The sequence below is a fragment of the Lipotes vexillifer genome, unplaced genomic scaffold, assembly GCF_000442215.2.
Source record: "Lipotes vexillifer unplaced genomic scaffold, Lipotes_vexillifer_v1.1 scaffold109, whole genome shotgun sequence".
Classification (NCBI taxonomy): domain Eukaryota; kingdom Metazoa; phylum Chordata; class Mammalia; order Artiodactyla; family Lipotidae; genus Lipotes; species Lipotes vexillifer.
In genome coordinates, this window is record NW_006790015.1 from 1,680,062 (window position 1) to 1,703,426 (window position 23,365).

General features: G+C 51.1%; 2 protein-coding genes and 1 non-coding gene across 3 annotated transcripts in view; all 3 read left to right on the top strand.

Moving 5' to 3' along the window:
* PLOD1 (procollagen-lysine,2-oxoglutarate 5-dioxygenase 1) overlaps window positions 1-1,465 on the top strand; it is a 27,821-nt gene extending 26,356 nt beyond the window's left edge. The window contains exon 19 of the mRNA XM_007463175.1: window positions 564-1,465. Within this exon, the coding sequence (XP_007463237.1) occupies window positions 564-719 (156 nt within the window). The 3' untranslated portion in view covers window positions 720-1,465. The remainder of the gene's footprint in view (window positions 1-563) is intronic.
* A 7,459-nt stretch (window positions 1,466-8,924) lies between these two features.
* Window positions 8,925-23,365, top strand: part of MFN2 (mitofusin 2) — a 24,612-nt gene continuing 10,171 nt past the window's right edge. The window contains exons 1-7 of the mRNA XM_007463176.1: window positions 8,925-9,068; window positions 13,371-13,549; window positions 17,616-17,751; window positions 20,791-20,953; window positions 21,633-21,757; window positions 22,477-22,585; window positions 22,698-22,805. Of these exons, the coding sequence (XP_007463238.1) occupies window positions 13,375-13,549; window positions 17,616-17,751; window positions 20,791-20,953; window positions 21,633-21,757; window positions 22,477-22,585; window positions 22,698-22,805 (816 nt within the window). The 5' untranslated portion in view covers window positions 8,925-9,068; window positions 13,371-13,374. The remainder of the gene's footprint in view (window positions 9,069-13,370; window positions 13,550-17,615; window positions 17,752-20,790; window positions 20,954-21,632; window positions 21,758-22,476; window positions 22,586-22,697; window positions 22,806-23,365) is intronic.
* TRNAE-UUC (transfer RNA glutamic acid (anticodon UUC)) lies at window positions 22,972-23,044 on the top strand. Its single transcript has one exon. It is a non-coding gene; the product is annotated as a tRNA-Glu (tRNA).

The window sequence follows — 23,365 nt, forward strand, 5'->3', positions numbered from 1 at the left end:
CCCAGGACACCCCCCGTAAGAAAGAATTATCTGGCCCATGGTGGTGATAGCTGTACAGCAGTGTGAAAGTACTTAATACCACTGTGCACTTAAAAATGATTATGATGGTAAAGTTTATGTTATGTGTATTTATCCCAATTAAAAAAAAAAAAAAACGGGGGGCGGGGAATTATCTGGCCCAAAATGTCCGTAGTGCTGAGGTTGAGAAACTGAGCCCTAAGCTCTTACTAGTATCATCTCATTTAATTCTTACCACCCTGTACAGTTTGATGCCCATTTTCCAGAAGGGGAAACTGAGGTTCAGGTTGGTCACAGAGTTAGTTGGCACTGCCCAGTGCTGCCTACCTGCAAGGCCAGTGCTCTGGATCCCTTGCTCTTTGCTGAGTGTCTTCCTTAGGCAGCTCATGGCCGTCGCTCTGCAAGGCATCCCCAGGCAGGCTGTGCTGAGAACCCCTTGGCTGTGATGGCTCAGATGGGAGAATGGGGGTAGTAGGGGAAGGGCCCAGCGTCCCATTGGGGAACTGGTGCTTCCTGTTGGGGAACTGACACCTCTTGTCTCCCAGGGTGGAGGCTGTCGGTTCCTGCGCTACAACTGCTCCGTCCGAGCCCCACGGAAGGGCTGGACTCTTATGCACCCCGGGCGACTCACGCACTACCACGAGGGGCTCCCCACCACCAAAGGCACCCGCTACATCGCAGTCTCCTTCGTCGATCCCTAATTGGCCCGGCCCGGCCACCACAGACCTTTTCCTCTTTGTCAACAACCATTGCCCAGCAGCCTCTGGGACCTCGGGGTCCCAGGGAACCAGTCCAGCCTCCAGGCTCTTGACCTCTCATTGCTCTTGGAGCTGCCATCCGAGAGACTGGGCCACAGGCTAGAGGCAGAGCACACCTCCTTGGCTGGGACCTTCCTGGTGCTCTGGACACAGCCCCGGGAGAAACTGTTCGCTTCCACTGCTTTGTAGCAACTCGTCCTTTCCCATCCCTCTTCCTGAAAAACCCAGTCCCACTTCCTCTGCTTCTTCCAAGGGGCAACACTTGAGCAGAAGAGGGGCTGACCCAGCTGCCCAGAGAGACTCTCGGGGTGAGAAGCCACGCCCCAGAGCTTCTCCCCAGCGGAGCTGCAGCCCCGAGGACTTCTGCTTCAAGCTTCAGGGTTGACACCGAGACCTGGATCAGACTCAAGTCCCCAGCCTGACCGTGGGACTGCTGAAGCCCCATCCTCCCTGGCTCCTATCATGAGAGCAAAACTCTGTCCCTTGGAGACGGTGACTCAGGAAACCTCCTGGGAGACAGGAAATGCACGGAGGCCACAGCTCCATCCTCTGCTTGACCCTTTCTGGGGGCGCAGAGCAGGGAGTGGTATGTCCAGACACTGCACTGCGTCACCCTGTCCTGAATGCCTCCAGAGAGAGGGACAGACAGAAACAGGAGAGTTTCTACTAAAGGTCATTCAAACCACTGAGTGGGAGATGCTGGGGTGGGCGGGTGTATGTCTGCAGGGAGAAACTTTAACAGCTCACGACTGGCAAGGAAGGCCGGCCGTGGGTGACTTGGCATATTGGGGCAGGCAGATTGGGTGACTTGTGTTTCCCACACTCAGTCACATGTGATCTCCATGTCCTTTGTATATTCCATAAATCCTCCGTATAAGCCAGGCACTGCTACCTGGGGCACACTGTGTCATCTCTTAAGATCTGAATCTGGTGTCACCCTCCTCCGAAGCCTTTGCTGACCACCCTTCTTGCAAACATGAATGTCAGGGAACAGTGAACTTCTGCCCCACCATACCCTGGGCAGATTTGTAGCACCAATAACACTTCAGGGCCTTTATTAATAATAAGCAGTAACCTCTATCTGTCCCTGCTCTGGGCTGGGCATCGTGCATGTCAGGCCAGCTCAGCACGCAGTCCTCTGGGGTAGGGGCTAGCATCACTTTTTTATAGATGAGGAAATGTAGGCTTGGAGAAGCCAAGTGATTGGCCTAAAGTCACACAAGTGCTAAGGACAGGGATTTGAATATGATTTCAGCAGAAATCTGGTCCCTGCCCGCCCCCCCCCCCCGCCCCGCCCCGCCCCAGGCATCCTGTAATCAGTGGTGAGGACAAAAAACCAAATGCAGTTCACTGTGGACCCGGTGTGGACCGGTGTGATAAATGCCACAATGGTTGTAAGAACTGCTGTGGGGAACAGGAGGGACCAGCAACGTGTCTCACCTGAGGTGATTTTGCCCCCAAGGGCATTTGGCAATGTCTGAAGGGATTTGGGGTTGTCACACCCTGCGAAGCGGGGTGGAATGCTGCTGGCACTAGTGAGTAGGGGCCGGGGATGCTCCTAAACATCCTGCAAGGCATCCCTGCCCCCCAGCAAAGAATTACCCAGACCCAAATATCAGCCTCAGCTGAGGCTGAGAAGCCTGCTAGCAGATGCCATTTAAGCTGGGCCTTGGAGGGGAAGGAGGTTTCCAATAGGCAGAGACACTCTTTAAGTCAAGGGCTAGAGCCGGGAAGGCACAGGTGGGATCTGAGAAGCAGGTTGGCTCGTGTGGGTGGGGTGGAGGGGGCTCAGATTGCAAAACCCATTTTCCCGGGCTAAGGAGAGTTGGACTTTATTTAATTGGAGTCATTCAGGGGTTTTGCATATATATACTAAGATAAGTTTTAAAAAAAATTTTTTTTAATTGAAGTATTGATTTACAATGTTTCAGGTATATAGCAAAGTGATTCAGTTATATGTATATTCTTTTCCATTATAGGTTACTACAAGATATTGAATATAGTTCCCTGTGCTATACATTAGGTCTTTGTTGCTTACCTATTTTATTTACAGTAGCTGTGTATGTGTTAATCCCAAATCCCTAATTTATCCCTCCCCTCTAAAGATAAGTTTTTGTGTTTAAAAAACCCATGGTGATGGGCTTCCCTGGTGGCACAGTGGTTGAGAGTCCGCCTGCCGATGCAGGGGACATGGGTTCGTGCCCCGGTCCGGGAAAATCCCACATGCCGCGGAGCAGCTGGGCCCGTGAGCCATGGCCGCTGAGCCTGCGCGTCCGGAGCCTGTGCTCCACAATGGGAGAGGCCACAACAGTGAGAGGCCCGTGTACCGGTAAAAACAAAAAACAAAAAAAACCATGGTGGGGCTTCCCTGGTGGTGCAGTGGTTGAGAGTCCGCCTGCCGATGCAGGGGACACGGGTTCGTGCCCCGGTCCGGGAAGATCCCACATGCTGCGGAGCAGCCGGGCCCGTGAGCCATGGCTGCTGAGCCTGTGCGTCCGGAGCCTGTGCTCCGCAACGGGAGAGGCCACAACAGTGAGAGGCCCGCGTACCGCAAAAAAAAAAAAAAAAACATGGTGAATTCAAACAGTGCAAATCTTAATCTCTTTCCCATCTCTCACCCCTGGCTTCCCAGTTCTCCCCAGAAGTGACCATGCCTAATCAGTTTCTTGGGTGTCCTTTCTGAGATGGTCTGTGCTATACGTGTGTGTGTGTGTGTGTGTGTGTGTGTGTGTGTGTGTGTGTGTCTTAGGGTTGTTTTTCACTGTTAACCTTTTTCTGATTATAAATGCAATTCATGTCCACCGTGGAAAAGTTCATCAAAATAGAAATAGGTAATGTGGAAAAGATGTCCTGTGAATGCACCGCACCCCTGCCCTGCAGCCTCACAATCACACTACCAGCCAAGCTAGGGGAGCCTTGTCATTGGAGGCCTCACAGCTTGAGGCAGTGCTTCGGAGAGAAAGCAGGGTGCTGGGTGGACGGTCATACTAGAGGCTGAGGATGGATTCCAAGGCTCCTGCAGCAGCCCAGGCAAGTGACCAGCGCCTAGGCCAGAGCTCGCAGGAGGGAACGGACAGGACAGATGTTTAAGGGGGAGAACCTCCAGGCCTCCTCCTAACCTGGGCAAGATTCTGCAGAAGAAGGGAAATGGAATTCACTTCGTGCCCTTGGAGTATTGACAGTCCCCTTAGGGAGGCCAGGGAGCTTGGAGGAGGCAAACAGACAGCTGCTCTACAAGGCAGCAAGTACAGGCCCCGGTGTGTGCCACATCCAGAGGCCTGGCCACACCCTGAGGCAGGGTCTGAGTGTGGCCTCACAGTCTTGGGTCTGACTCTTAGGATGGGAGGCTACTAGCTCACTTAGCACAGAAAGGGCGGGACAGCTACCTCTGACCAACCTCATTGGGAACTGATAAGCTGGTTGGTCCAGAGGCTAACGATTTGCCTCTTGAGGTGTCCGCAGGCAAGATTCTACCATGGTTATAAAGCAGTGCAGTCCAGTAGGAATTAAGTTGGCCTTCCTTATCCAAATACGTATTTGGATGTGGAAGAGCTGTTCTATGCCATTTTATACAAGGGACCTGAGCACTGAAGGATTTTGGTGTTCCAGGTGGGTCCTGGAACCAATCCCCTGCGGATACCGAGGTACAACTGAATAATGTGAACCATAAATCCTAGTGTAGAGGAAAAACTCTATTGTTTTTCCTTATACTCCACACAATACTCCACTTAATGACACTTCTGGTCACCAAATGTGTCTGGGTTTTTCCCACACCAAGCAGTCCTCCAATTCTGAGTGAAAACAGAAAGGCTGTCTTGGGGATAGCATCAGATCCCATAGGTTAAGGGCTCAGTCCCACAAGACCGTACCCACTTCAAATGCCAATTGCAAGTCCAGGTTGTCACCTGTGCTTCTGATGAACCATTTATAAATTGCAGATTCCCATGACCCCCTCCTGAAGTTTGATTAATTTACTAGAGTGGCTCAGAGAACTCAGGGAAACAGTTTACTTACTAGATTACCAGTTTATTATAAAGGGATACCACTTAGGAACAGCTAGATGGAAGAGATGCAGAGGACAAGGCCTGTGGGAAGGAGTGAGGAGTTTCCATGCTCTTTCTTTTCTTTTTTAATAAACTTATTTATTTTTGGCCGCATTGGGTCTTTGTTGCTGCACGTGGGCTTTCTCTAGTTGCAGCGAGCAGGGGCTACTCTTCGTTGCAGTGCTCAGGCTTCTCATTGCAGTGGCTTATGTTGTTGCGGAGCATGGGCTGTAGGCGCGTGGGCTTCAGTAGTTGTGGCACGTGGGCTCAGTAGTTGTGGCTCGTGGGCTCTGGAGCGCAGGCTCAGTAGTTGTGGCGCACGGGCTTAGCTGCTCCGTGGCATGTGGGATCTTCCAGACCAGGGCTCGAACCCATGTCGCTTGCAGTGGCAGGCAGATTCTTAACCACTGCGCCACCAGGGAAGCCCACCATGCTCTTTCTGGGCACGACACCCTCCCAGCACCTCCACTTGTTTACCAGCCTGGAAGCTCTCTGGACCATAGCTCACGGCTTTTTATGAGGACTTCATTACGTAGGTGTTAAAACAGGAAGGTAGGGCTTCCCTGGTGGCACAGTGGTTAAGAATCTGCCTGCCAATGCAGGGGACATGGGCTTGAGCCCTGGTCCGGGAAGATCCCACATGCCATGGAGCAACTGAGCCCAAGTGCCACAACTACTGAGCCTGTGCTCTAGAGCCCATGAGCCACAACTACTGAGCCCATGTGCCACAACTACTGAAGCCCATGCACCTACAGCCCATGCTCCACAACAAGAGAAGCCACCACAATAGAAGCCCACGCACCGCAACGAAGAGTAGCTCCTGCTAGCCCCTGCTGGCCGCAACTAGCGAAAGCCCACACGCAGCAACGAAGACCCAACGCAGCCAAAAATAAAATTAATCAATTAATTATTTTTTTAAAAATACACCAAAAAAACAGGCAGGTAGCTAGATGTGAGCAGAGAAAGGGGAGCACAGGCCAGATGGCAGGAAACCATGCATCTTGGGGTCCACAGGCAGACAGAGAAAAGCAGGAACCTCCAGACTGACAAGAAACCACATATCCTGGGGTGGCAGACAAAGAAAGGTGGGAAAAGGTGGGAATCTCCGGTGTCCAGCTGTAACCTTTTGCTCATTATGCTCTCATTACAATAAAAATTAGCCTTGCAGATAAGAAATACCCATCATACACTGGCGCCACGACACTTCCAATCAAGGGTTATATAAGGACAAAAATCCCTCCTCCCCTCGGGAAGGTGGAGCTGGAATGAAAATCAGGGAACACGACCCCCAAGCCTTCCTTCTGCAATGAATATTCCGCCCCACATGACCGGCTTGCCAAGAAAACTCGGGGCAGCTCCTCACCTGTCTCCCTGCTCTCCCTTTGAAAGAGTACTTTTGCTTAAATAAATACTCAATTTACTTTCTTGACCTCCCCGTCTCATCTCTGAATTCTTTCTGCCATGGACAAGAACCTTTCTTTCACTGAGAATATAGGCACGGTTGATTAAATCATCAGCCATTAGTGATCAAGTCAATCTCCAACTCCTCTCTCAGGAGGTTGAGAGGGGTGGTGAGGCTGAAAGTTGCAACCCTCTAATCACGTGGTTGGGTTCCCCTGGCAACCAGCCCCCATCTTTAGGAGTTTTTCAAAAGTTGTCTCATTAACATAAACTCAGGTGTGGTTGAAAGGTGTGAATAACAAAAAGACACTCATTTCACCTTTATTTAAATAGCTCTGAAGCTGTTTCAGAAACTGAGGACAAAACTAAATATTATGACAAAAGATGCCCCTATGGCTCTTATATAGGTAATTACCAGGGCTTTAGGAGCTTTGTGCCAGGCACAGTAGACAAAGACCAAATATATAGTTCTTATTATAAACCACAATATCACAGGGAGCCACTTATGTAATTTTAGATTTTTTAGTAGCCACATTTTAAACAGTAAAATGGACAAGTGAAATTCATTTTAGTAATATATATTTTTTAACCCAATTTATCCAAAATACTATCATTTTACAATACAAAAATATCAATGAGATTGTTTACATTCCTTTTCTTACCGAGTCTTACACATCTCAGTTTGCACTGGCCACATTTCAGGAGCTCGTAGCACACATGGCTGGGGGGTACCATACCTGAGAGCGCAGGCTTGGAGCCTTCCCTGCTGTTGTTGAGGCCATCAGGAGTCTGTTTACTGCGGTGTCCCAGTGCCTGGCACATAAGGAGGCCTAGTAAGCTGCCATATGTGAGCTGGGGTAATCTCCCCTCTGAGCCAACTGGGACCAATGTGAAGGTCAAAACGATGTATGTTAGGTAGCCTGCTCAGGGACTGTTACTGTTCTTACTTCCTCAAAGTCAATTGAAGGGCGGCAGGCCCAGGCTTGCTTCCTGTCTTACTCTTGAGAGCTCTTGTCTAAAATTACCAAACACAAGCTTGGATTCCAGAGCAGACAGGGTCCTTGGGGTCAGGCTCTGGGGCAACAAACGAAAGAGCGGGAACTTCTAATCTACGCCCTTGGTTTCTTTTCCCCTTGACAGCTCGTGGCCCCGCCCACCCCAGCCCTTACCGGCGCCTGGCGGAACTACAGCCCCCATGATGCAGCGGGATTCCCGAAATTTACGTCATCGGCTTGGGACGCCAGGGCGGTGAATAAGATCGCTGAGGCGCCTCTCCAGGCGCTGAGCCAGCTGACCCCTGACCCATAAACGTTAGTAGGGTGGAAGCTGCTGAGCTCGGAGTCCACCGACTCACTGGGACCAGAACGGCGAGCCTGCGGCGTCTGGTGACGCGCGCGTCCTGCCTCCTCCTCCCGCCTGTCCCCGGGGGGCGCGTGTTGGTGACGTCGGGGTTATGATGGCCACCGGGAGGCCGGGAAGGTGAAGGTGAGAGGGCGAGCGCGTTGGGTGGTGGGGCCCAGCCCGGGCCAGCACGGCGAGACCTGAGTACCCCGGCGTGGGCCTGTGAGACGCCGCGTTCCCGGGGGCTCAGGATCCGGGCCGGCGGGCGTCCCCACGTTCCGGCCTCGCCGCCGGGCCCTCAGCGGCCCTGACAGGAGGGGGCGGGACGCGGGACGCGGGACTCGGGTGTGGGGTCCCCTAAGGCTTCTTGTCACCCCCGCTTGCTCACCCTTCGCCACCACATCCCACCCCTGCCCTTTCCCCATTTCTCATCCAGTTCTCTGTATTTGCCTGCGCTTATTCAGCACGAGAGGTGCCAACGTTCATCACCGTAGGCGCCCTGCTCTGACTTCCCCAAATTTGGGCATTTCTTGCTCTCGCACTGTTGTCTCTTGTTTGGCTTCTCAATGGACGGTAAGCCCCCGTGAGGGCAGGGACTGTTTTTTATCCATCTCTAACTCTAGCGCCTAGCACACACACACAGAGGGCAGACAGAAAATGTCGAATAATTAGCTGCTTGGATGCTTGAAGCCAAAACTGCCCATTCACGTCTGTTTTAAGCCTTGATTGCCCTGTTTCTTTAATTTCTCTATTTACTCTCTTTCTCTCCTCCCAGAAAGGGCTCTGTCACCCTTCCCATCCTCAAGGATCGGGTAAGGCAGCTTCCAATAATTGAAAATAAGTGAGCTTTACAGTCAACGGGAGGTGATATCTCAGTTCCCAGCTTGGCCACTTAACTAGCAGTCCATAAATCTCTGAAGTATTCCAAGCCTCTCTTTGCACCATGGAATTGAGAATTAAGTAGGATATTTTACAGCATCTGGCAGATAGAGGCTTTCAGTAAGTTTCACTTGTCTCTCTCAACTCCACCTTCCCGTCTCTAATCCTCAGTGCCACAGTCCTCAAGCCCAGTCCTTGACCTGGTTCTGCCCCCTCCTGTCACCCCTCTGGATGTGCCTTTACCAGGGTCTCTGCTTCTCACCAGCACATGTCTTAACACGTGTTTGTGCACACCCGGGCTTGGCCTCGCACCTGTGTGTTGTGTTTTTCCCCAGGGCACTTTCTCACATACCACCCCAATACCTCAGTGAGTAAGCTTCCCTCGGGGATGAGTTTGTTTGGCTTTTAAACCTGATTAGACTTCTTTGGCATCTTTTTTTTTTTTTCCTGCCCTGTTGACATGTCCCTTTTCCTTTCCAATAACTCAGAATTGGTGGAGTCAACACAATCAGTAGCCAGCCTCAACCTGAGACAGAACAGAGGAGAACTCAGATTCTTTTCATCTTTTTGACTCCAGCCATGTCCATGATGCCCACCCTGTGAAGGTCTCTCACCATCCATAAAGTAAGTGGGGTGGTTGTCACATCTGGCACCCTGGATCTGGGTGGAGTGGAAAGGGGTGTACTCTGCTGGCCATCCAGCAGCAAGTCTCTTGGATGGGGTCATCTCTGCACAGAGCTGGAGCGTTCCAACCCATGTTGGAAAGAACTGTAGTTCCTTTCACCTTCCATGGAGGATTTCACTGGTTGCCGAGAGAGCCCGTTTAAAGATTGACTGTTCAGAAGGTGACTGGGCTCTCTGGGCTCCCGGAAGAATGAGTCTCTGTCTCCCAAGTTTGTTCTCTGCTGTGCTGGCTCCTCCCGCCCCCTCTCCACCCAGCAGAAGTTGGCTCGTTGGCTCCTTATCACAGCTCTTCTAAGAGTCTCCTCTGCCCCTTTGCCCTGCATGCTCTTTTGTTTCAGTTTCTCGGCTTTTCCTCTGTTCCAGTGTGCCAGCAGACAATCCGTGGATCCATTTTATATTCCCTGCTAGGAGTTGCTGTGCATGAAACTGGGTAAAGAGGTGGTGTGGATTCAGGGACTGTGCCTGGGATCCACACACACCTTGTGGTGTGTTTGCTATCCCTATACCCAAGGCACTTAATCCTCTTTAACTAATAGCCTAGGTTGAGGCAGAGCTTTTCAGTACCTGGGAGTGCTAATAGCTGTTAATTTTTTTTTTTTTTTTTTTTTTTGGCTGCATTATGTGGGATCTTAGTTCCCTGACCAGGGATTGAACCCATGCCCCCTGCGTTGGGAACATGGAGTCTTAACCACTGGACCGGCAGGAAAGTCCCTAATAGCAGTTTAGAATTGGGTTTGGTTCTGGTCTTAGGTTAATATCTGTTAATATTGTGTCCCCAGCACTTTTTTGGGGTGGGAGTGGGAGACTACTAGGATAAATGAGGCTTTTCCCAAAGTATGACCCTCAGGGTTTTAAACACTGTGACATAGAAGAAGGGTTTCTTCAGATAAATTTGTGAAATGCTGTGTTAAATACAGTTAAACAGGCCTTCCTTCCCAAAGTCTTTGCTGTGCTCGTGTACTCCAGTGGAGGGGGACTGTAGCATATAGTGTTTTACAAATTGATTCTGCTATGGGATCATTTTTGTCCACTGCAGTTCTGTGGACCACGCTTTGGGAAATGCTGCCGTAAACTCTCCAAAACCATGACCTCAAGAGCACTTTGAGGCGGTCACAACAGCTTGAAGCGTGCCACTTAGTGTATAGCTGATACCGGAGCTCAACTCTGGCCCAGCTGTGCTTGGGGGACTGGCTGTGCATGCCTGCTGTGAGCCCTGTGGTAAAGTAGGGGCTGTCAGGGCTTTCCAGAGGAGGAACAGGAACCAGCTGTTTCCCCCAGCTCTGGACGCATAGGAAGCCAGCAGGTGGAACCCCAAGATAGCTGGGGCCCTATCTTGGCTTGTGTGTGTGTATTTGCAACTGTGGTCCGTTTGTGCACGTATGTATACCCTGCTTGCTCTTTGGAAGGATTACATTCTGGAATCTGAAAGATTTGTTTAATTCTCTTGACTCACTGAACTCCAAATACTAAGAAACAGATACTTAGCCAAAGGCTGCTTTTTAAGAAAAAAGTACATGTATGTATTCCAGGATTGGGAGGGTAGGAAGGTAATCCCCTTCAGGGGCATTCACTGTCTCAAACCATGTCTCTTACAGTTGTAGGGGAGGAAAGTAGAAATGGAAATAGGTCACTGCTGTGTATTAGAGACTGGCTTTCTAGAAGCTCACAGATTAGACAGAAAGTATGACAAAAAAAAAAAAGCCAAAAGTCTGGTAAGGTTGCATGGCCTCCACAGAGATGTCAAGGAAGGCTTCATGGAGGGGGTGACACTAGAGCTGGGTCTAGAAGGACAGGAGGAGTAGGCCAAATGGGTGAATAAGGAAAGAGGATTCCAGGCTGAAAGCAACATGTGTAACACGAACATGGAATCTCAGCTCAGGCACGAACAGAGGCAGAGAAAGCAGTTTGGAGGCGTTGGTGGTTTGGGACGTGCAGCTGCAGGCTGGGGAATGTGAGAGCAGGGCAGCACCTGGATGGGCTGCACTCTGAGCAGACCAGGTAACCTTGAAGCACTAAGCTTTACCTAGTGTGTATGCTTTTAAATCTTGCATTTACTGAACACTAACGCCTTTGGTGTCATACCCTTTGGACTTGAAAACAATGACCAGAATTTGAAAGCACTTGCATCTAAAAGCCCAGCTGATCTCTGAGAACTTGCTGCCTGCAAGCAAGTCACTTCTGGGGCGGGGCACTGCGGAGCCTCACCCCTGAGCTGACCTGTGTCCTCAATCCCCATGGCAGCCGTCAGCCGTCGGGCAGCTGTGGGTGTGCTGGTGGGGGAGTTGCCTCTGCCCTCCCCTGAAGGTTGGTTATTCCAGGGGGAAGTCTTGTGATCTTGCTGGTGGAGTTTATTACTCTTGTTGTTTTACAACATGTAAAACTACCTTTGAGTTCGTGCCATATCAGCTTTAATCTTCTCACGGTCTACGTGATATCATGCTTGTACATGTGACGAATCCAAGCATCTGAGGTTTAAACAGCCGAGAAATAGTACAGTCACGATTTGAACCCAGCTCTCTGATTCCAGAATCTATCTATAATGCTAGCTACATCATGCCATCCCAGACCCACTTCTCCTTTCGGTGACTTTCCTCTTCTGCTTACACATATCCCCTGTTTCTCTAAGAGTCTTTCCTGCTGGGCCACAGTAAGCCTGATTTCAGTGTACTCTCCTTTTCTGCTTTGGAGGAACCAGTGGTATCTTCTTCCTAGTTCCCCTTCTCAGAGCTCTGCTGTCTTTCTTATTTCAGCCTTTGACACGTGGGCTCCATGCTTAGAAAATCTCCCAGCTGTGGTGTATTCCTGGGGAGGAAGGACACACACTTTCCTCTCTCATCTCCCCAGAAATCAGGAACAGCGCAAAATAATTGGTAGGTTTAGGCAAAACCTGTGGGTCCCCATTTCCCTGTGTGTCTCTCTTTCTGCCCACCCTTTGGGATGGTTAGTTCCTAAGGGCCACTTTTCAGTTATTATGCATTTGTTCCAGATGTTCTTTCTGCTTCTCAGGAACTGGTTCAACGCGCTTTGGCAGTTTCTCGTGTATGTTCACTCGTGGGCAATGCGCTGTCATTTCCCAGCTAGAGCGAGTGCCGGGTCTGGTGGAGAGCGGTGTGATTAGGGTGGCTGGGGTGGGAGGGGCCGACAAGAAATTGCTGGGTGTTGAGGAGGGCAGAACCGGGCACACACAGCTGTGCACACTCCCCTCATCCTCAGAAGGGCCTTTTCCCTGTGACTTCCCAGCGTCTGAGGGCTCTACTGAAGAAATGGCACTGTGTGAGCTGGGAACTCTGAGGAACGATCCAGGGATGCCCAGCCACATCTGGGGACCGCCTTCTCTGGTCTGTCTCCCTCTTTTGACTTTGAGCAAAGATCTCTAGGGCTTTGGAGTTAAGCCTCACGGCCCCTCGCATGTTATTGCCACATGAAGAAAAAGAGCCTGCAAAGATGTGTGTGTGATTGAATAAGAGCAGGAGAGCTACCCACACAAAAACAGACCGTGATGATAAGCAAATGTTAATAGTGCCTGTCACAGAATGGTGGGGTTGTGGATTTTTTTTCCTTTAGTTTCCACATTTTCTACAGTGTACACATTTAAAATGAAAAGAGAACGGTGAACGCTTTTAAGTAAATTGTCGAAGTAGGCCTCTCTCATTTGAAGATCACCCTTCCTTGCCATCCACGCCTCCACCCTCCCCAGCGACCGGAAATAAAACCAAAAACCTTTTAGGAGTTAAGGCCATCAGGACCGAACAGCAGAGTAGCCAGGGCAGGGTGGTGGGAGGGCCTGACCTTGAGTGTCACTATGCTGTCACTGCTTTCAATATTCAGCGCTTTTTCTCAGGGGGGTGATGTATAGGAAATAAGTGAGATTTCTGTCACTCTTTTCTGCATAAGACTAGGAGGAGGGCTTCTCTGTGTGTTACCTTGTGGTTCCCCTCTGTCTCTCTCTGAAATGGGGAGGGCAGGCCTGTCCCTGTTCACCAGGCAGGGAACAGCCAGCGCTAGACCTGAGCTCAGGGCCCTGGGTGCCCACACTGTGTGACATGGAGACAGGCCCAGGTGGTCCCTTCCTACTCTTGAGGTGCTGGTTCTGATCTTGCTGTCCCTGATCTAGTCCTGGAGGGCCCATGTTCTGGATGGACCCTCAAGCTGGTGCCCGTCCCCCTGCTGCACCCCGCTGCATGCCGGCAGAACGTCCTGGGCTGGGTGTCCCTGGGTTCGCTCACGTGTCTTCTTTCTCTTGCAGCGCGATGTCCCTGCTCTTCTCTCGATGCAGCTCCATCATCACAGTCAAGAAGGATAAGAGACACATGGCTGAAGTGAATGCTTCCCCACTCAAGCACTTTGTCACCGCCAAGAAGAAGATCAATGGCATTTTTGAGCAGCTGGGGGCCTACATCCAGGAGAGCGCCACCTTCCTTGAAGGTGAGACAGGCACCCCACTCAGCCAGGCCCACTCCTGTCAGCTTCAATATTTAGGTGGCAGGATTTGGGGATGGGGAGGTACAGCCCTGCTCTTGAGGAGCTCATGACCAGATGGGTTGTCACCTTCAGTGGTGCTCTGCTCTTGGAATCATGGAATTGGACTCCGGGGAGATTGGGCCAGGAAAGCAAGGGACCTATCACTGAAGAATTCTACGAACTCTGTTCCATTTAGTCACGAGGGGTAGGTGAATCGTATCCTCATCTAAGAGACAAGCAGATTGAGGTTTTGAGAATTGTTTGATACCTTGTAAGTGACACAGCGGCCTTTACCCGGATGTCTCTGACTCCAAAGCCCAGGTGTTTTCCTTGGCCCGGTCTGGCTGCCATCAGTCCGGGCACTGTCTGGGTGTTGGTTGTTCCGACCAGGGTGTTCTCTCACTGATATTTTTAGACAACAGGACTATGAATAAGAAACTTGTGTCACCAGTACCTTTTCCTCTAGTTACTAGTTTGAGCCCAACCTCTAATCCCTGCTCTGTCAGCAGGGAAGGACTGGTTCCCAGGGCCCCACTAGGTCTGAGCACCAACTCCAGCCACTGGCTTCTCAGACTCCCTCTCTAGAAGGTACACCTTGGCTCTAGGTCCTGGGATTGTCAGTGAAGACCCAGTAGCTGAACCTTATCTGTCCTTGGTTTCCTCATTTGTGAAAGAGGGGCTCAGGTGAGACCAGGGGTTTCCAAATTCTAGTCTGCAGAACCCTAAAAGCTCAATGGGAATGCCCCTGGGTCACACTGCTGTCCACGCTCTGCTTCCACTGGGGCACCTTGGCTTCTGGCTGGGCTACATGTCAGGCTGCTACTGTAGGCTCCCTGTAAGGAAAGGAAATAGTTCCAGTGCTATATGGTGTAACTGTGTGTCCCTCCACGTTCACATGTTGGAATCCTGAGGCCCAAAGTGTTGGTGTGAGGATGTAGGGCCTTTGGGAGGGGATTATGTCACGAGGGTGGAGCCCTCATGAATGAGATTAGTGCTCTTATAAAGGAGACCCCACAAAGCTCCCTCGCCCCCTTCCGCCACTTGAGGATACAACAAGAAATCTGCCACCTGGAAGAGGGCCCTCACCTGACCAGGCTGGCACCCTGATCCGAGACTTCCAGCCACCAGCACTGTGAGCAATACATTTCTGTCGTGTCTAAGCCACCCAGTCATGGTATTTTGTTCGAGCAGCCTGAATAGACTAAGAATGGACTCTTTATGCCCTGCCCTCAACGTGGTGCTTGAAGCAAGAGAGGCGTTCCCAAAGTATGTGTTACATTTAAAAATTCGAATTTCAGGGTTATAAGATTGGTGGTTGTAATTATTCCAGTTTATTATCTGTTTGTTTAGCAATAGTTCTGGTGTGCCTGGCCCTGTGCCTGCAGAGATGGGACAGACCAGGCCCCTGTCCCGCCAGAGCCCAGACTAACCCTCTGTGATGCTCTGACTCACTCAGATGGTTCTGTGGACAAGCACGTGCTTAATAATGAAGGTGTTTGTGTGATGGCATCAGGAGTGGGTGTTTTGGTTTCTCTTTTTGTGAAAATATGGAGCCACTCGTATTGGCGGACTAGAAGGGAAAGCACTGGACCCATCCTGAGGTGTATTTGGGATTGTCCTGGCCAGGGAAGGGGACGGCTACTGCCTTGGGACTGTTCTCTAAAGGGCAGGTGACAAGAGCTTGTTGGCCTACTGCCTGTTTCTTTTAAATGTAGCCACAGGCTTAAGAGCCAGCTTCCTCTGGGGCGCATTCCAGAGGCCACACCCAGGTGCCCACATAAGGGAAGAATGTTGATGGGTCTGAGTAGGGGGTGACCAGTGGATGTGGGGAGGTCTTGTTGGTTTGCTCACTTCCTTTCGTGGCACCAGCTGCGGGGGAAACTCACTGGGCATCTCTGAAATGCGCTTGCCGTGCTCTGGATGCTGTGGGAGTGCTCTCCGTGCTGGGGCCTATCAGCCCAGTGGTTCACAAGTGCCTTAGTCTGTTTGGGAGGCTGTAACAGAAATACCGTAGACTGGGTGGCTTGTAAACAACAAAAATTTATTTCTCACAGTTTGGGAGGCTGGGAAGCCCAAGATCAAGGTATCAGCAGATTTGGTGTCTGGCGAGGACCAGCTTCCTAGACTGCTGTCTTTTCTCTGTATCATCACATGTAACCACACGGCAGGAGGGGCTGGCTAGCTCTTTGGGTCTCTTTTGTAAGGGCACTAATCCCAGGCATGGGGTCTCCATCTCTATATACAGTTGACTCTCGAATAACATGAGTTTGAACTGCGCGGATCCACTTATATGTGGATTGTTTTCAATAGCAAATACTATATAGTAGTACAGAATCCATGGGTGAATCTGTGGATGCAGAACCGTGGATATGGAGGGCTGACTAAATTACATGCTGAGTTTTGACTGTGTGGAGAGTCGGCGCCCTAACCCCCGTGTTGTTCAGGGGTCAGCTGTACCATCATACCGTCATCACATAGGGGCACATAAACATTTAGTCCATTGCAGCAAGAGTGTGCTGAGGGGCAAACACCCATCTGCTGTCCAGCCAGCTCATGACCTTCCTCGTGCAAGTACTAGATGGGATGGGGTCAGGATCTTGCTCAGTTGCTCCCATCTGTCATCGTATGTTATCCACCTGCCTGTCAAGGGCCCTGGGAAGAAGCAATGCAGTGATCCTAGTATCTGTTTGCTTAGTGAACACTGTGCACCTGCTGAGCGCTGGGTGCTGGGATCAGACAGCTTGGCCTTCATGTGGTAGGTGGTGCAGACAGGTGAGCTAGGCGGTTACCCTGTGGTGAGATAAGGGCTAAGATAGGAGAAGTACAGGGTGCTGTGGGAGCATAAACAAGGGGACCAGACTCAGGGGCGGTCAGGGCAGGCTAAGTGGGAAAGAGCCAGGCACCCTGAGGCGGTGCATTAGTTCTTCAGAGTGGGGGAGGGGCATGGGGAAGCACTGAGCAAAGCCCAGAGCAGTGGCGAGTGTGGGGATGTGGTGAGGCAGCATGCGAGGCAGCGGGTGCCCAAGACCTGGCTGGAGCAGTGAGCGGGGCCAGAGCAGGCAGGGCCTCATGAAGGTGCACAGGGACCCGGTCCCAATCCCAGCTCTGCCATCTGCTAACTCTGATGGGTACATGCCGTGGATTAAATGAGAATGTATTTGAAAAGTGATCAGGGGCTTCCCTGGTGGCGCAGTGGTTAAGAACCCACCTGCCAATACAGCGGACACGGGTTCGAGCCCTGATCCAGGAAGACCCCGCATACAGCGGAGCAACTAAGCCCCTGAGCCACAACTACTGAGCCCGCTCTCTAGAGCCCACGAGCCACAACTACTGAAGCCCGCACGCCTAGAGCTCATGCTCCGCAGCAAGAGAAGCCACTGCAATGAGAAGCCCGCGCACCACAACAGAGTAGCCCCCACTCGCTGCAACTAGAGAAAGCCCGCACCCAGCAACAAAGACCCAACATAGCCAAAAATAAATAAATAAAAATTAAAAAAAAAAAGTGGTCAGAACAGTGTCTGGCGTATAGTGAGAACTTGGTAAGTATTTGTTAAGTAAAAAACATATAACTTCATTAGGTACCTGCCCCCATTCCTGGTGATTTTGTGTTTTAATCCATTTAATCCTTTCACTAGTCACATGAAGTAGGTGCTGTGTTTTAAGGGTGAGGAAACTAAGACCAGGAAGGTTCATTTGCCTGGGGTCACAAAGAGCCAGGAAGAGGTGAGAACCAGCACTTCTTGCACTGGGATCCAGGCAGTCTTGCTCCCAAGCTGTGTTCTTTGTTTTCTGGCTGCGCGGCCTGCGGGATCTTAGACCTCCCACCAAGGATCTAACCCACACCGCCTGCAGTGGAAGCTTGGAGTCTTAACCACTGGACCGCCAGGGAAGCCCCCCAAGCCGTGTTCTTCACTGCACTGCGGCCCACAGTAGGGAGTAGCAGGGAGCCGTGGTGGTGGACCCTGCCTTCCAGACTTGTGACTGTGGGACTCTGACCGTGGGGTGAGCCATTTTCAATCTCCACCTCCAGACACCTACAGGAATGCGGAACTGGACCCTGTTACGACAGAAGAACAGGTTCTGGACGTCAGAGGTTACCTGTCCAAAGTGAGGGGCATCAGCGAGGTGCTGGCCCGGCGGCACATGAAAGTGGCTTTTTTTGGCCGGTGAGTCTCAAAGCCCTCATACCTTCTTTCTTCCCAGCGGGGGGCAGGCAGGAAGGCAGGCACTTTGTGTGGAATCACAGCCTGAGGGCCCCAAGGCAGAGAAGCAGCTGGCATGCTTCAGAGTTCAGTGCTCTCCTTCTTATTTCTTTATTTGTAACTGCGGTTAAATACACGTAATGTAAAATTTACCATCGTACCCATTCTTAAGTGTACGGTTCAGTTTTGTTAAGTACATTCACGTTGTTGTACAACCATCACCACCATCCACCTCCAGAACTTCTTCCCCTTGGAAAATTGAAACTCTGCCCATTAAGTGACAACTCCCGTTCCCCTCTCCCCACCCCCCTGGCAACCACCATTCTCCTTCCTGTCTCTATGAGTCTGACTACTCGAGGTGCCTCAGGTAACTGGGATCACACAGTATTTTTTTGTGACTGGCTTCTTTCACTCAGTATAATGTCCTCTAGAATCATCCATGTTGCAGCATTTGTCAGAATACCTTCCTTTTTAAGGCTGAGCAATATTCCATTGTATGTATATACCATATCGTGTTTATCCATTCATCCATGATGGACACTTGTTGCTTCCACTTTTTGGCTATTGTGAATAATGCTGCTATGAATGTGGGTGCACAAATATCTGTTTGAGACCCTGCTTTCAATTCTTTGGGGAATATACCCAGAGGTAGAATTGCTGGACCATATGATCATTCTGTTTAAAAAAAATTTTTTTTTTTGCCAGCGCTACACGGCATGCGGGATCTTAGTTCCCCGATCAGGGATTGAACCCGTGCCAACCTGTGCCCCCTGCAGTGAAAGCTCAGAGTCCTAACCACTGGACTGCCAGGGAAGTCCCCTGTTTTTAATTTTTTGAGGAACTACCCACCATATTGTTTTCCATAGCGACTGCACCATTTTAATTCCTATCAGCAGTGCACAGGGGTTCCAGTTTTTCCATATCCTCCCAATACTTGTTTTCTGTTTTTTTGATAGTAGCCGTCCTAAAGGGTGTGAGGTGGTATCTCTTGTAGTTTCAATATTCGCATTTCCCTAGTGATTAGTGATGTTGAGTGGCTCTTCATATGTTAGTTGGCCATTTGTATATCTTCCTTGGAGAAATGTCTATTCAAGTCCTTTGCCCACTTTTAAATTGGGTTGTTTGGGGGTTTTTTTAATGTCATTTTGGTGTGGTTTTTTTGTTTTTTGTTTTTTGAGTTGTAGGAGTTCTGGATTTAATTCCTTATCAGACATATGATTTAGAAATATTTTCTCTCATTCTATACGTCACCTTTTTACTCTGTTAACTGTCCTGTGATGCACAGAAATATTTTATTTTGATATTGTCCAATTTATGTATACTTTTTTGCCTATACTTTTGATGTCATATCTAAGAAATTGCCAAACCCAGTGTCATGAGGCTTTTCCCCTATGTTTTCTTCTAAGTGCTTTATATTTTTAGCCCTCAGATATCCTTCTTGTTACACTTTGTGGTCTGATAGGCACCTCTGGAATGTTTGCTACAGTACCAAGGACTTCTCCAGTTCTCGGTGGGCACTGACTGGGTGGCCTACACAGTGAACTCAGTTCTGACACGCTGCCTGGAGGTAGTGGCAGACCCCCAGGTTAAGAGCCCGGTCTCTCAAGACGCCCCTGCTTCAGGTGCCATTTGGAAACCTGGGCGTCTGACCCACTGGCTATAGATCAGAGGTTCCCACGACTTCCTCCTCTTAATTTGCTAGAGTGGCTCACAGAGCTCAGGGAAACATTTACTTACATTTACTGGTTAGTATATAAATATGGGATACTGTAAGGGATACAGGTGAAGAGGTACACAGGGTGAGGTCTGGGAGGGTCCTGAGCACAGGAGCTTCTGTCCCTGTGGAACTGAGGTGCACTGCCTTCCACCCTGAAGCTCATCAGTTCTCATTGTTCAAGAGATTTTGTGGAGCTTAATCCACAGCACCCTCCTTCCTTTTCCTGGAGGTCAGTGGGTGGGGCTGAAAGTCCCAACCCTCTTATCACTTGGTCTTTCTGGTGACCAGCCCATGCTGAGGCTGCCTGGGGGCCCCAACTGAGTCACCTCACTAGCGTAAACAGGTGTACCCAACAGGGGCTCCTTATGAGTAACTGAAGACACTCCTGCCACTCAGGAAATTCCAAGGGTTTTAGGAGCTCTGTGCCAGGAACTGGGGACAAAGACCGAACATATTTCTTGTTACACCACAGCACCTTTAAAAAAAGTAAAGCCCAATACAGGAAAAAAAAAAAAAGACACCCAGACGGTTGGATGCTGTGCGCACGGTGGTAGCCTGAGGAATTGGCACTGTGCTGCCCCTGCCCCTAATCACCTCAGGGGTGGCCCTCAGACCTCTGGGCTGTCATTTTGCGTCCTCCCCTCAGAGCTGTGGCCCTGGCTTTGGTGAGCTGAAGAGATGAGTCTGCGGAGTAGAGCTGTTTTCAAGAACCAGAATGTCAGAAAGGGGTGTGCTGGGCAGGGACGCTACAGTGACCTGCCCTGTGGCGGCCCCTTATCAGCTGGGCTGACAGGTGGGGCTTCATGTTTGGGGGGAGCACGGTGGGAGAAGGCAGCAAAATTGGCCTTTTGTAGAAAACCAGGGACTTTGGGGTCCTTCAGCTGAGGTCACTTAGACTGAGGAAGACACCCCGGGGGTGAGTCAGTGGTTCCAAGTAGAAGAGGAGGAGTGGGTTGTCCCTCGGAGTCAGACAGGTCATCTCCGGAGTGATGCTGAGAGCCTCAAGCTCGGTGGTGGGCTCCCTTGAGGGCAGAGAGCGCCTGCGTGCCAGCGCCACACCCAGGGAGCCCCTCGTAGGCTGGTTTGCTGTGATGAACCGGGAGCACATCACAGACACGGGTCACGGTGTTTGTCCAGCATTTTCATAAACACAGAGAGCCCTCTCCGCCTGTCTGGGCACACGCATCACTGTGGAGGACAAGACTTTGGACTTCCAGGCCGTAACTTAGTGACAGCCTGAGACGCAGATAGCGGTAGCTTCACTGACAGCCAGGATTTCCTCGTAGGACGAGCAACGGGAAGAGCACTGTGATCAATGCCATGCTCTGGGACAAAGTGCTGCCCTCCGGGATCGGCCACACCACCAACTGCTTCCTGCGGGTGGAGGGCACAGATGGCCACGAGGCCTTCCTCCTCACGGAGGGCTCAGAGGAGAAGAGGAGTGTCAAGGTGAGGGGACAGCGCCGGCCCGGCTCTCAGCCCTGGGCGTGCTGGTTGGTTAAATCCGGGCTTAGACCAACCAGCGCATGCCCTGTGCCAGGACCACTGGAAGCTCTAAGGAGAAGGCAGTGCCCTCCACCGCGGTGGAGTCTGGGAGGCCCTGTCCTAGCCTGGCTGCTTGGGAGTTGCGAGAGCTTCAGGGAGGGTCTGAAAGCCAGAGCGCCTGAAGTCCGGATTCACAGTCCTTGTGAATTGCTGGGCAGGCCTTTTCTCTTTGTGATGAAGAGCATATGTGCCTTGTTCTTTGGCGCGTTGCCAGAGAGCGATCCCTGCATTTGCTCTGTGATTCTGACACGTCAGCTCGGGGCTTGTGTGTTTTCATTTTTCTGAGAGCCAGCTGCATTCTTGGTTGGGGCCAGATGCTCATTTCGGTTCATAAAGAATTAACTAATGCAGAAAACCCTCAGCTTTAGGACAACATCCAAGAAACTCAAAAGAGAAGTGAAGAATAGTTGGTTCTTATCGACAGCTCCCAGCTCTTGACTTTTTATGTGTGAAATGAAAGAAAAAGGCGTAGCAGATCAGGCAGCAGTCTCAGGCCATCGTGCTGTGGCCACAAGGCACTGGAAATCTCCACGCTGGAGGCTCTTCCTCAGCCCTGATCTTTCTTTCCCTTCTCCCCCATCAGACTGTGAACCAGCTGGCCCACGCCCTTCACCAGGACGAGCAGCTGCATGCCGGCAGCCTGGTGAGTGTGATGTGGCCCAACTCCAAGTGTCCGCTTCTCAAAGATGACCTTGTGCTAATGGACAGGTAAGAGGGAAGGTGCCTCCCTAGGAGGTCCAAACTGGGAGGGCACCAGATTTCCATTTCTGGATCATCCAGGCCAGGATCCCCTAGGTCCTGTTGTTGCTCTGCTTAAGTATTGCTTTTCAAACTGGCTCAACCAAATCTTCCTGCCTCTTGGATTTCCTCCAGGGTCTGGTTACTGTATCCCTGGGCAGGCGTCAGGGCCCTGAAGATGTCCCAGTGATGGCCTGTAAAGAGGGATAGGGAGGATGCTCAAAAGTTGGGAAGGTTCTCAGCCTCAGCCCAACATTAGTGTGTTTATTGGGGGCGGGGGGCGATGGAGCTTGCGGTGGTGAGGTCCATGTTGTATTTTATTTTTCTCAAAGGAACACTTTGCTCCTGCTTTGTGGACAGGCTGTAACTATACCAAGAAGTGCGGTACTAGGGTGCTTGCCAGACTCACATAAATACAGAGCTTTACCTTAATTGTATACCCCCAAAGTAAAATTCAGATCATTATGTTTTTATAAAAGTGATAGATGCGTATGGCAAAAACCACATTTTCAGAGTCTGGAAGGATATGAGATGAAAAGTAAAAATCCCTCCCATAAGGGCCAGGCCCAATTTCTCTCCCTTCTGTAGCTTTCTCCTACTTTGCCTGGCTGCCTTAGGTCTGTTCAGAGCAGGAAGAATGGGGCCCATGGTCTGTGTGTCCAGTGACAGTTTATCCTTGTCGCCTCTAGCCCTGGCATCGATGTCACCACAGAGCTGGACAGCTGGATTGACAAGTTTTGCCTGGACGCCGATGTGTTCGTGCTGGTGGCCAACTCAGAGTCCACCCTGATGCAGACGGTAACCCCTCCTCCGCCTTTTCCCACACTCTGAGGACCCAGCTGAGTGGGCGGGCTGGCAGGGCCTCGGCTGGCACAGCTCCTCCCCCACTGAGGTCTTCCCCCGCATCCAGGAAAAGCAGTTCTTCCACAAGGTGAGCGAGCGCTTGTCCCGCCCTAACATCTTCATCCTGAACAACCGCTGGGACGCGTCCGCCTCGGAGCCTGAGTACATGGAGGAGGTGGGTGCCTCTTTACCCAGCAGTTTGGGGAATGCCACCCCATATGTCTACCCAGACCCTCTTTATACTCACCCAGGCCACATCCCTGAATGAATTTCAGCACCAGAGAAGTCCTGGGTGTTCCTTGGGGTCGCTGATGGCTTTAAAAATACCCCTTTGTGGGAGTTCCCTGGCGGTCCAGTGGTTAGGACTTAGTGCTTTCACTGCTGAGGCCCCAGGTTCAATCCCTGGTCAGGGAACTAAGATCCCACAAGCCGTGCAGTGTGGCAAAAACAAAACCAAACAAAAACAAACTGAAAAAACAAAAACAACTCTTTGGGACTTTCCTGAAGGTCCAGTGGTTAAGAATCTGTGCTTCCAGGGGCTTCCCCGGTGGCACAGTGGTTGAGAGTCCACCTGCCGATGCAGGGGACACGGGTTCATGCCCCGGTCTGGGAAGACCCCACATGCCGCGGAGCGGCTAGGCCCGTGAGCCATGGCCGCTGAGCCTGAGCGTCCAGAGCCTGTGCTCTGCAACGGGAGAGGCCACAACAGTGAGAGGCCCGCGTACCGCAAAAAAA